Source organism: Channa argus, chromosome 23 (genome assembly GCF_033026475.1).
Source record: "Channa argus isolate prfri chromosome 23, Channa argus male v1.0, whole genome shotgun sequence".
Lineage (NCBI taxonomy): Eukaryota > Metazoa > Chordata > Actinopteri > Anabantiformes > Channidae > Channa > Channa argus.
The window spans coordinates 7,215,035-7,227,856 of record NC_090219.1 but is presented as its reverse complement, the minus strand read 5'-3'; the positions used below and the strand labels follow the sequence as shown (position 1 = coordinate 7,227,856).

The window sequence follows — 12,822 nt, the reverse complement described above, 5'->3', positions numbered from 1 at the left end:
AATACTGTGACACGTCCTTGTTAGAGCCCGTGCATTTCAGATTTTGGCAGAGAGTTTAACATTAGAACAATGTACTGTCAACCTATCAAAAAACAAACAAACAACCCCCTGGAAATTATTAACCTTAATATCAAACAATATTTTAAAAAACTGCTGAAAACAGAACTCTTCTGCACCCTCCTATGCACCTAAATCTATTCTATCTTAAAAAACAAAACAAAAAACAAAACTTCCTTTCTGCTCTTTTTTGGACCTGCATCTCATGAAATGTAAACACTTTTCTGATAGGACTTCGCCTTGATGTTTTCTCCTTGACTTAGACTTTTGCTCTCCTTGTACCTCACTTGTAAGTTGCTTTGGATAAAAGTCTCTTCTAAATGACTAAATTTAAATGTAAATGCAAATGTGAAGGATAATACTGAGACATTTACATTAAGCTTTCTAATGACATGAAAAGGAGAATATGATCACATAAAACTTATAGAAATTCAGTGTAAAACGTTTCATTGTCATTGACGACCGGAAATGTTGTATTGTTGCGATGATTAGCTTGATACCAGTCCAAGTCCTCTTTGCGTCGCGCTGTCCACCGCTTTATTTCTTAAAGAGAGGAGAGACAAGTGGGACTCATGTTAAAGACGATTACACCTGTCTGACCAGTCTGTGGCCCCAGACTGATAAGCCTAGTTACACGATCTGCTGCTTTCTCAGCTTATGAAGAACAGCAATAATAACTGTTTGGGGACTAACTACTGCTTCCTTTACTTTTCACAACTTTTATCGAAGATAAAATTCCCAACTAAAACAGACGCATCAAACTTATTGAAACAACAGGTGTCAGCTAAATTCATGTTGTAGTTTTTTCTTTTATGTAATTTATTATGTTACATTTTATGTTTATTTTAAAAAGCAAGTAAAAGCAAGTAAAATAAAAATGACAGCGGTTTTATTTTACATGTATCAATATGAGAGAAACGTTCCACCAAAAGCCACACGTCGTACGTGTGTCTGACGTCATCGCGTTTTAAGCGAAACATCGTCCGCGTCCTTCTCCAATGGCAACCAACAGCCCTTGTGTGTTTGCCAAGGATGGATTCTCTTACAGAGAGTGAAATAGCACAGATAGCGAAGCTCCAGGTAGGCGGCTTGTGTTAACACCTGTAATTATGATTGAATTAATGCAAGCAGGAATCTTGCTGAAATAGCTTACTCAAATACTGAAGGACTTTATAAGTTAGCTTAGCCTAAGATGAAGTAACTGAGCAGGATGAAAGTTTACTGATGTGCAGGAAAGTTGCCAGGTAAAATTAGACTCCACAGTACCTACCTATTTAAAACCATGTATTAAATATTGATAAAAATACAATACAAACAGAAATATTGATGAAAACGGCACAAACAAAATGTGTGAAATGTGTGCAGTCTATATAACTATCCAAAGGTTAACAGTTGTGAGTAGCTTCACTTAAAGGCAGCATTTACACATTTTATGCCGTTTATTAGCATGACTGGCAACTACCTGTTAAGTCTTGAACTCTAAAAAAGTCCCACTGAAACCAAAGCTTTCATCAAAGCCATATACTTCATTTTAAAACGAAAAAAACGTGTGTACTTGTGTCTTTGAGAGGGACGCTGCTGTGCAGAGGCTCAGGAGTCACTTCTCATGGACGGAGTTCACTGATGAACGGCAGTGCTTCCATCAAGAGTTTGTGTGTGATGTTGCTATGTTCACCGCGGCCCGTGGTTTCCCCTGGTCTAATGTGATCCAGGCAGCTGTGATAGCCAAAGGCATCTTCCCACAACTGGACGGTAAAAGCAAACTGCAGCACAGGAGGTCATGACCTTTTAGTGTGGCCAGAGGGAGCACAGTTTCCTTGGAGCTTTCAAAGTGTATTTCACCTTCTGTACCGACTGACTCACTGTGTTAGCTATTTTTGATTTTTTACTTCTAGCCACTAAAGTACACAAAACTCACGAATGCCTGTCATTGCTAATAATCTATTACATGTTCTTTGCATCCTTGGAACCCAAATGTGAGTCATTTAAACTGATTCATACCTTTCGAGCCCATTAGACTTAGGCCTTGAAGCTATATTTTTCAACAGTGCTTCTTTTCAGAATCATATCTTTTGCCGTTTTTTTGGTTTAATAAAACCTTCTCTCTTCTGAACATTTCTACATTGCAGGTCATGACATATCTAAACTCCTCTCCTCACTGAGAGATGCACTGTCTGAGAGTTTACCAAGCCTTACGCCTGTCCACAGAAAGGAGTTAACCCAGTTCTTTGTAGACACATGCATAACTCGGCGAAGGCTTTTTCAGGCAGTTGTGGGTGGGGCTGCTAACATCTCCATTATTCGGCTACACTTGGAATTGCAGTTGCCGCCCACACCATGCCCTCTAGCAATGGTAATGAAACCTTTGCATCTAGTAATGTCAAAGTAAAAGAGAATGATAACATTTCCACAAAATCTGGTTTGTGCGTTGGGGAAAAAATATTAATTATAAAGGGCATAAATTCTGTTAAATATGTCAAAGAATATATTGTGACCTAACTGAAATACACAATGCGTAGATGTAATTTAATGCAAATATGATCCAATGCATCTACTGTATTTGTGCTGCAGGGCAGTGATCTGCATGAGTGGGAGCATCAACGCAAAAAAGCCCAGCTCACCTCAGCCCTGAAACAGAAGGAGGAGGAGTTAAAGAATCTAAGAGAAGAATCAAGGGTCACGCTGGAGGAAATCCGTGTCCCAGAGGATGAGCAACTGGACACACATGTAAGACTCACTCATAGATATAAACTAAAAGAGTAAAAGCATCTAGGGGCATCTTTCTTTTCCCTCACTTAGCTTTTGTTTGGCACTTTCTGTAGGGGGTTTTGGAATTGGTTCGTGTAACAGTGAAAGCCACAGAAGGACAGATGTTGGCCAGTCTGAATCGAGAAGCCTCCCTGCTCGGTGACATCCTGCAGCTCAAACTGCAGCTGGCAGCTTTGGCCACTGGGAGGCTCTACAGTCCTGCTCCTGCCAGTACATGTCACTGATTCAACATTTATAAATATTTAGCACCAAACTGCAGGGTCCAAACAGAAAATGATAAGTTAACAAAAGGCATAAAAAGCAGCTGAGCAGCAAAGGACAAGTTTTTTTTTTTTAAAGCCGAATGCTCAGCTCAGTCTCTGAAAACAAAACCGCAGCAGGTAATTGTTGAAAAAGTGCCTGTTGGATATCTTAACTTTACCACTAGGTAGGAACCACAGTTTCTATAGTAACAGTCATTGAGCTAAAGTCTTTCAGTTGTAATAATTAGAGTAAGCTGGAGTGGAGGTTCCCAGCTGGAGTGGAGGTTAACTGGTTTCCCCTAAAGGCGAGTGTTTAGCAACATCACATAAATATATTCAGTATTAAATACAGGAAAAGAAAAATGATGCACAGATCTAATCCAAAACTTATACTGACTGATGTGGAATGTGTGCTATCAAGGCTTTTAGTTTTGTTTCATTTTGCAATTATGTGAATGATCTCAATTTGAATCCCCATTTTAAATAGGGTGGAGAGATTGTACGTGTACCTGATGTTGTGGCTGACTGGTGTATTTTAAATCTTGTACAAGCTAAGAAATCTCAATGAACAATTTACTTTTTTGAAGTTATATTTAACAATAAATAACCTGCCTTAACAATATCATTACTGTACACACTGTAGTTTTTATTTATTTATTCAATTTACTTTTTCTCTTTCATATTTAATTTGAATATTTATTTGATGTTTCCCAGGACATTTGTTTTTATTGAATGCAACTTAATGTTGTAAACTGAATCTGTACCGTTTACCTTTATATTTCTTTCCTTGTACTACCCCTACAAAATACATTGTGACTTACATTGTCATTACAAATCTGAGAAAAAAAATACCACTACTACTACTCCTACTACTACTACTACTACTACTAATAATAATAATAATAATGATATACACTTTGGCAATATAGGATTGTTTTGTCATTGCAGTAAAGTCAGTCAGCTGCATTGTGGGTAGTGTAGTTTCTCCAGTGAGGGTCTGTATGAGCAAACTGCGCCCCTCTGGACACTAACAGCGGCCGAACGTCGCCCAGTCTGTGTGTGTGGTAAAAAGACGGTATTACACCTTCACTGTAGCGTAGAGGAGGCAACTGGGGTGAAGTTAATTAGCTAAAATATATGTATTAAACCAAATACAGTTAGTCTCCCGCCACTGTGACACTTTTCGCCTGTTGCTCATAGTTTGCTAATAATTAGCCACCGCAGTTTAGCAAGCTGACGTTAACGTAATGTGAGCAAAGATGGAGAGAGATGAGGGACTTTTGTTAACCAACTGAGATATTAACTACTTGACATAGAAACCCTGGTCAACATCAACGACAGGTAAGTCTGTCACACACTCTCTCTCTGTCTTTTTGATACCTAGTTTCTTTCCTGGCTTCCTGATTGTCTTTCCGGGATTGTATTTAAGACCTGCTGTATTTTTGCTAACAAATGTTTATTGTTGCTGCCGTGTGCGGAGACAGATCCTGCAGAAGCTCAAAGTATCGGATTTATTGGCTGTTTTGCAATTCTTGGTTGTTTAGTTACCCGTTGAGTGTGTGTTTTTTGACCCTGTGTACAATCTCAGCAACTTTCTTTTGGGATAACCTCAGACTGACAAAGACACAAAATTAGTTTGTCTCGTTGTTTGTAGTCTGGACATGTCTCATCAGTTGCCTCAGTGAATCATGTGCCTCCATCTAACCCTGTCCTCTGCATCCTCTTCTCTCACACCTACTAACTTCATGTCCTCCCTCACTACATCCATAAATGTCCTCTTTTGTCTTCCTCTAGACTGGCAGCTCCAACCTCAGCTTCCTCCTACCGATATATTCACAGTTTCTGCTCTGAACATGTCCAAACCACCTCAATCTGGCCTCTCTGACTTTATTTCTAACACATCTAACCTGAGTTGTCCCTCTGATGTCGTCATTCCTGATCCTGTCCATCCTCGTCACTCCCAAAGAGAACCTCAACAACTTAAGCTCTGCTAACTCCGGCTCTGCCTCCTGTCTTTTCTTCAGTGCCACTGTGTCTAAGCCGAACAACATCGCTGGTCTCACCACCGTCTTGAACACCTTTCCTTTCTTCTTTGCTGATACACATACATCACACAAAACACTCTCCGTTGCTCTGAACCATTGACCCTAAGTACTTAAAGTCCTGCACCTTCTTCACCTCGGCTCCCTGTAACCTCACTGTATTCAGTCTTGCTGCAGTTAAGCTTCACTCCTCTGTTTTCCAAAACAGACCTCCACCTGTCTAGATTTTCCTCCACCTGCTCCCTGCTCTCACTACAAATCACAATGTCATCTGCAAACATCATAGTCCATGGAGATTCCTGTCTAACCTAATCTGTCAGCCTGTCCATCACCAGAGCAAACAAGAAGGGGCTCAGAGCTGATCCTTGATGCAGACCCACCTCCACCTTGAACTCCTCTATTACACCTACAGCACACCTCACCAAGCTCTTACAGTTCTCATACATGTCCTTCACCACTCTAACATACCATTCCGTGGGCATGCTCTCCCTCTTTAAGATCTTGTTAAACAAACTAGTCATCTAGAAGCACCTCCAAACCACCCAGAGTCTGTCTCAACTCCTCCCTGAAAACTACACAACATTCTTCCTTTTTCAACTTCCACCACTTCGTCCTCTGCTCTGCCTTTGTCCTCTTCATCGTCCTCACCACCAGAGTCATTTTACACACCACCATCCTGTGTTGTGTGGCTACACTCTACCCTACCAATGCTTTGCAGTCACTGATCTCTTTCAGATTACAACGTCGGCATAAGGTATCGTCCACCTGGGAACCTCCGCTCTTGTACGTCACCCTATGTTCCTGCCTCTTCTGGAAGAAAGTGTTCACTACAGCCATTTCCATTCTCTTTGCAAAGTCTACCACCATCTGTCCTTCTGTATTGCTGTCCTTTAGACCAAACCTGTCCATCACAGTCTCATCATCTCTGTTCCTTTCACCAACATCTCCATTGAAACCTGCACAAATCACCACTCTCTCACCTATGGGGATGCTCTGCATCACTTCCTCTAACTCACATCCTACCTGTGGGGCATAACCACTAACGACATTCAACATTACGCCTTGAATTTCCAGCTTCAGACTCATTAACCTGTCTGATACTCTTTTCACCTCCAGAACATTCTTCACAGACTCCTCTTTCAGGATAACACTCCTATTCCATTTCTCTTCCTAACTGACCCCATGGCAAAACAACTTGAACCCTGCTCCAACTGGTCTCCTGGACACACAGTATATCCACCTTCCTTCTCTGCATCATGTTAACCAACTCTCTAGCCTTCCCTGTCATAGTCCCAGCATTCACATTTAACCTGCGATCCGGTATGGAAGTCAGATTTGGTGTGTAAGTCATGATTTGCATGTTTAATTTGGCATGTATTTATCCAGACTTGGGACTGGCACAAGAAGAAACTGGCATGTGCCCCCTTGTTGTCGCGTTTTTTAATAATTTTGCGTCTTTTGATTTCTGTTTTTAAATTTTTTTTTTTTTGTAATTTTCTTTATAGATCTTTATTGAGCTCTGTAATTTACAAACAGGAAATAGTAACACTCACTTCATACAGAGGTACAGGCCAATGGACCCAAGAGGTCATGGTAGGCCCATTCGATGGTGTCCTACAAACCTGATTTTCAAATTTTGTTGGTAAAATGAAACAGTTACTTCATATCAGACTTTTGAACCATTATAGTGCTAAAATAAGCGCTGCTATATTTTTTGGGATAATTTAAACTGCTAGTCTAAAAGAAAAAATGTGTCTCAACTGTTACTGTCCGATATGGTACGATATCAGCTTAACAAACACAATTACAAACAAATGTATGCTAAGCCAAAAGCTCCCATTGAAATAAATTAAGTGACCAGTTGTTGTGAACATTTACAACAGCAATGACAAGTGTGATTAACTTATTTAGATGAGATGTGTTCATGGAAAGCCCATAAAATTAATGGAACAAATTTCCCTCCTTTTAATTAAGATTAAATTCAGTGTCAGTTCGAACCTTGCCCCTGCTAATTATGTACAAGTGATTTATTTTCTGTTGCATGCAGGCAGATTAATCTGTCTTGCATCACTAACTGAATAGTGGACACACTGCAAACTTCAGGGTATGCATCGTGTCGATTTCTGTGCAGCACTGAAAGTCAAGTAATAATTTGTTTTTTTGGCTTTCCTAAAGCTTGTCATCTTATATTATCCTTTCGCTTTATACCCAACTAGTTTATGCATGTAAATGGCTGTGTATTGGGCATAGACTCTACCCCTGTCTGGTGTTATATATATTTGTAGAACATACAAATAATTAGGTGCTATTTTAAGATGAAACCAAATTTACCTGTAAAAGTAACATTTTTCAACTAATGCTATTTTCAGAGATCATAACTAGTTTTTGCAAAGGAGGCTTTGTCCAGATGTGACTGTTGTGTTTTATCACCTGTGTCTGCCTGCAGCCACAGGGTGGCAGTAGATACCAAAATATAAAAAAAAAACTCAGCGACCACCTTGCCTGCTTTTCAGCCAGCTGGCTCAGCAAATGCAAAGATAGAAATACCTGTTTTATATTTTTTATAACCACTGTAAACTGTAAAAAGTTTTATTTTCTTTTATTGTTCCTAACAGCTTTAACAATAACCACAAGAGCCGTTTAGATTTTCCTCAATTTCAAACAAAAATGAGAATTTTTAGCTGCATTTTTAATATTTTACTATAATATGAGCTACAAATCAATGGACTGAAGATACAGTACATAAAAATGCTAAAATGCACTATTTTTGAAAGGACTGAATTAGGCAGGATTTATTCATTATTGTAAGTCCTGTTTACTTCCACGATCCAAACATCTGGATATGAACCAGTTTTTCTTGTAATTCAGTTTCGAGCATGCAGAATGGTGGACAATAGATGATGCATGTCTTATTGTTCACTTTCTGAAATGGCCCGTGTTTTGTTGCCACTTTGGATGTCTGCCAAATATCTGAATATGTAGTATACACATATTCCAGGCTTGTTTTGCTCATTGTTGCTTTGTGTACATGTTTAACATAATAGGATGTTTTTCTTGATGTGGCAGTCTTGGTTCTCTGCATGAAAAAGAAGATATTCTTTGTTTATTGTGGAAATGAAGAGTGGAAAAACACTTACATACACAAAATATGAATGTTATTACTCAAAATGTCCTGGTTAAAACAATGGCCTTCACTCTCACAGTGACGTAAATTATTAGCTACAATGTACCTTAGGAGAAATACGTTTTTTTCTGTTGTACATTTTAGTAGAAGGGTCTTACTAATCACAAAGTTGTACCTTCATTGTACCAGTCATTGTATCTTCCCACATGCTGCATAATACTACTATAGTCCATACTATTGTGTGGATACCTTTCTTTATACTACAACTTGTAACTGCATAATATCCAGGCTAGGGGTTTTATTTATTTATATTTGTTTTTAGTTTCACATGCTAAACTCACTCAATTTATCAAACCGTGTTGGAGAAAATGTTGAAATCTTTTTTTTTAGTAAAAGAGCAAGGGTCATGTTATAAAAATAATTTATTTCATTGGTCATATGCAACGTAAAGTATAAAGGCATAATTTACTATGCTGAAGTACTGAAATTATTTAAATATTTTTATGCAGTGATATTTTTGCAGGTTTTACAAAATATGTGTGTATATATATAATAAAGAATATTTTAAAAACATATTAACAAGTAAAAACTAGATTTGTGAAACAAGTGTTCTGAAAAAATTATTTAGAGTAAAAAACATTTAAAGGATTTAGTCAAAATTACAAAATCGCTATGTTCCGTTAAAATTAAATGAGCTGTTGTGATTTTCTTAAAGCAGCCTCTCGTGCAAAACACACTCTACTGACTTCAATACAAAAACAGTGCTGCCTGTTTGAAAAAAAAATAATAATACAAGCCTCTCAGCTAAAACACATCTCTATTAATTTGTAGCTGTCTTTTCATTTCGCCACCTCTTTGTTCTGCAGCCACAAATGATTTCCGTCCAACATGAACCAGTTGTTACAAGCACTGAGCTATCAACACAGTCTGAGATATAAGGACAGTACCCAGTGTCACCCTTAAGTGCTGTGACGGTGTTCATATTGTACATGAATGAACTCCATCCCAGAATTTTGTCAGTATCCCTCCTATAATTTACCATCATGACTGCAGCAGCTAATGGGATTGTAGTCAGGCCTATTTATTACCATTAAGCAATTGAGGGTACATAAAGTGGGTGAAGGGTTAATTAAGAACAACTGAAGAGGTCAGAGGTGTGTGTGTGTGTGTGTGTGTGTGTGTGTGTGTGTGTGTGTATGTGTGTGTATATGTTAAGCACATGTGATCATGAGAAGGCTGGACCTGCAGTAATAGGGGGCAGATTTAAAGAAGGATAATCAGAGGAAGATTTATCCGCTGGCTGTGACACAGGGACAAATAGTGCGTATAGGTGAAGGCCTCTCGGTGTAGAGTCCGGTCTGGATGATAAATAGCTTGTGTATGTGTATGGGGAGGGGAGTTGGAGGGAATATAGGATGCCAGACCATATTCACTTATCACTGATTCAGGGCGTTTCTTGAATCCGCTCTCGACAACCAACAGGGACCCATTTGCTCTTCTCACTCGCCACTTGTTTTGTCCCTGCCTCTCTCTGTAGTCCTATCTATCTGTCTTCTATTTAATACATATCCCCATCCCCCCACCGCCACATCCCTCACCTCCTCTCCTCCAGTGCTCTCAGCAGTATCTCCCCAGCCTCTCAGCTTCCCATATTACAGTGCCAGATAAGAGAGAAGAGGGCCCCGACTGACAGGAACCCCAAATTAATTTACAAGCAATGATGCCGTTCCTAGGCTGATAGAACAGTCTTCATACAATATGAACGGACGGGGAGTGACGCCTCGGAGGCTCCACTGAGGAGGGAGTGCGACTCTGCTATCTTTGTAATTATAGGAAGAGACCTTGATCCTTCTGTCTCTTTCCGTCTCCCTTGGTCTTTTTTTTTCTTGATAAATGTTGTAGAAAGAACCCCAGAGAAAATCCCAGCTTAGTGCTATATATGGATGTAGGCAATGAAGAAATCTGCGGTTTGCTTTCAATCTCAACTTTTCTTTCTCTCAGTGGCTTATATTAAGCATGATTTGATCATATTACGTAGTGTTTTCTTCAAGGCAGAAGAAAACTACTACAGCTCTTCCTTCCTACTCCACCACAGTTCTATGGCGTAATAGGCTTACCACACTATAGAATCCAAAGAAACGTAAGTGGATTAAGGAAATCAGTTTTCCAGTTTACATAGTATTCATCTGCTGCTGCCAACAGTTGATGTTGCATCAAAGCTTCTAGTATGGCAGCTGTTACACCCAGTATTTTTTGGCATACATGCTTCAAAGTCCTCCGACAGTAGCTCCAAAAATGAAGACGCAAGCACAGAAAACCTGAATCCAAGCTGGCCCTGCGTTGTTTCCAACAGTCATTGGCATATATACTACTGTTACACAGGAGCTGTGACATCATGCTTACTGCTAATTGTTTTCTTAAGGTTAAGATAAAAATAAGAGACCCAGGAGCTAAAATAGGAGCCAATGTCCTTTTCCTCTTTTGTAACATACGCACATGACAAGCTAGCAGTAATAATTGTAGTTAATAATAGTTTTTTGAATGTGATGTTGAACTGTCAACGCTGTATATAGTTAACTAATGATGCCTCCTGAAGTTTTACTTTTTCAAAATCAAATAAAAGCCACAGAAACTAGGAGCTGAATTGATAAAAATACAATTTCAGTACTTTTATCCATTTATTTGAAAAAATGTACAGTCTTAATAAGTGTCATACAGTGATTGGACAGTGAAATGTATGTCATTTAAATCAATTAAGCCCATTTCTTATTTCTGTTCTGTAAATGATAATTACTGTCTAAAGATTTCAAGTGGCACTGACAATAGTAAAGGGCTCGTAATAGCCTGCGTATGCCTCAAACAGCTTTAACGACCTAGTCTTTGACATCAACAGCTGTTGGGATTCGACACTGGATTTCAAAGACAGTACTTGAGACTTGTTTGAAAAGTCATCCTTAATGGTTTGAGTAGTTGTGCTTTACAGAGTCAACAACAGATGCACATGGGCATAAAGTGGGAATTCAAAATTTGAGGGCTACAGTTTCCTATTTTTGAATGATACTCAAACGCAGCTTTAAGCAGAGGAAATGCAAACAGAAAAGTATTGTTGCTCCCCCTTTGTTCTTGGTCCAGGCTGGTCGAAAAATTCACGAGTATTTTATAGTTTTTTGCAGCCGCTAACAAACATCAGAATCTGGTTATAGAACTGGGTCCATGGCATTCAGACAACTGATTACATTCGCATGTGAATGGGTGTCCTTCCAAAAGCACAGGCAGAGTGGGTTTTTTCACATACGTGGTTTGGAGGCTAAAGGCTTTGCGAGCTGTGAAATGGGTAATTTGTTGAAGCCGGTGTTCGGTGGCAGCTGCATGCACTTTCTTAGTCCTGCCCTGATGGAAGTCCAGCAATCTGACACACACAAAACCCATTCAGGTCCAGTTAACACATAAATGTTGGATTTCCAAGATTATTAAATTGGGCTTTGTGGCTCAAAATGTAATGATGCATTTAGAAGTAATGGTTACCTGCAACAGGCTGGCTGTTGTAGGACAGCCAAGTTTGTTTTTTCTTGTCTTTTCTTCTTTTGGAAAATTAATATAAAGATTAGCATGCAGAAAATAACTAAAGAAGTTGAATTTCTGTATTTTAGATATGATTACGAAATATATCAAATTATATTTGGAAATCATAGGGGCTGTCATATCTTAGGATGACCAATTCCAACGATTTACTGGTATTTAGGTGGATGTAACACAGCCTTTCGAGAGATTTTCTATGTAATTTATTAAATAACACAAAACATTAAAAAAAGAAAGGAAAACAGATGTCAAATTAGTTTGCCACAAAATGTGGGACAACCATGGAAGGGGAAATGAGTTGAGGTGAAGTTAGCGTTGAAGCAAATTTTACCGAGTAACAGTTGTGGGACGAGATCACTGTGCTAACATAGCTGCCACAGAAACGTGCAGCAGCTAGATTGTGCTTATGTGCCACGGCTCCTCTCATAGATGGAGAGGTGTAAATCCAAAGCTGAAAACTCCATTAGGCCGAGTCAGTCATGCGTCTGTGTGCTCCAGTGCCAGACAGCTCTGTAAATCAGCTTCCCTTTTTCTAGCTCCAGTGAAGAAGACAATATGGGTAGTGTCTGGATACTGAGCAATCGGGCCCTTGGGTTACACACACAGACACACACACACCCTAGGGGCTTGGCTGCTACAGAGTGAAACCAAATGCTCTGATCCAGGTTGAACTAACCACTGACATGTGCACCTGTCAGACATGGACTGCTGGAGGTGTGTGAGCATTTATATGTACGTATTGTACTATGTGAATTGGTAAACCCTTAATGCCAAAAAACTGTATGTGTCTATCTCTACCAGACCGTGGATTCATTAGTCTTCAGCTTTGAGCCATTTGTATTGATATAGTGAGATTTTCTTCTTTTGTTTTCAAACAATACAGTACATGAACTGTTCACACCTCATGCAAGACATTTTATAGCAGAATAACTTCAGAATTAAAGTTTCATATTCTATATTTCTCTTTCTCCCAGTGAGACACACACACACATACATATTCACTCAAACA

General features: G+C 39.2%; 1 protein-coding gene across 1 annotated transcript; it reads left to right on the top strand.

Annotated features, from left to right (window-relative positions):
- The first annotated feature begins 1,014 nt into the window (after nt 1–1,014).
- c23h8orf74 (chromosome 23 C8orf74 homolog) lies at nt 1,015–3,801 on the top strand. Its single transcript, XM_067493454.1, has 5 exons — nt 1,015–1,137; nt 1,626–1,809; nt 2,187–2,410; nt 2,629–2,784; nt 2,880–3,801. Exons 1-5 carry the CDS (start codon nt 1,090–1,092, stop codon nt 3,048–3,050), a joined length of 783 nt encoding a protein of 260 aa, XP_067349555.1. The 5' UTR covers nt 1,015–1,089; the 3' UTR covers nt 3,051–3,801.
- Nucleotides 3,802–12,822: the final 9,021 nt, after the last annotated feature.

Excerpts from the sequence above, each read along its gene's own strand:
- c23h8orf74 (XM_067493454.1), top strand. The coding sequence starts at position 1,090 with ATGGATTCTCTTACAGAGAGTGAAATAGCACAGATAGCGAAGCTCCAG. Across the intron at positions 1,138-1,625 it reads CACAGATAGCGAAGCTCCAG|AGGGACGCTGCTGTGCAGAG; the intron begins GTAGGCGGCTTG and ends TGTGTCTTTGAG. Across the intron at positions 2,785-2,879 it reads ATGAGCAACTGGACACACAT|GGGGTTTTGGAATTGGTTCG; the intron begins GTAAGACTCACT and ends CACTTTCTGTAG.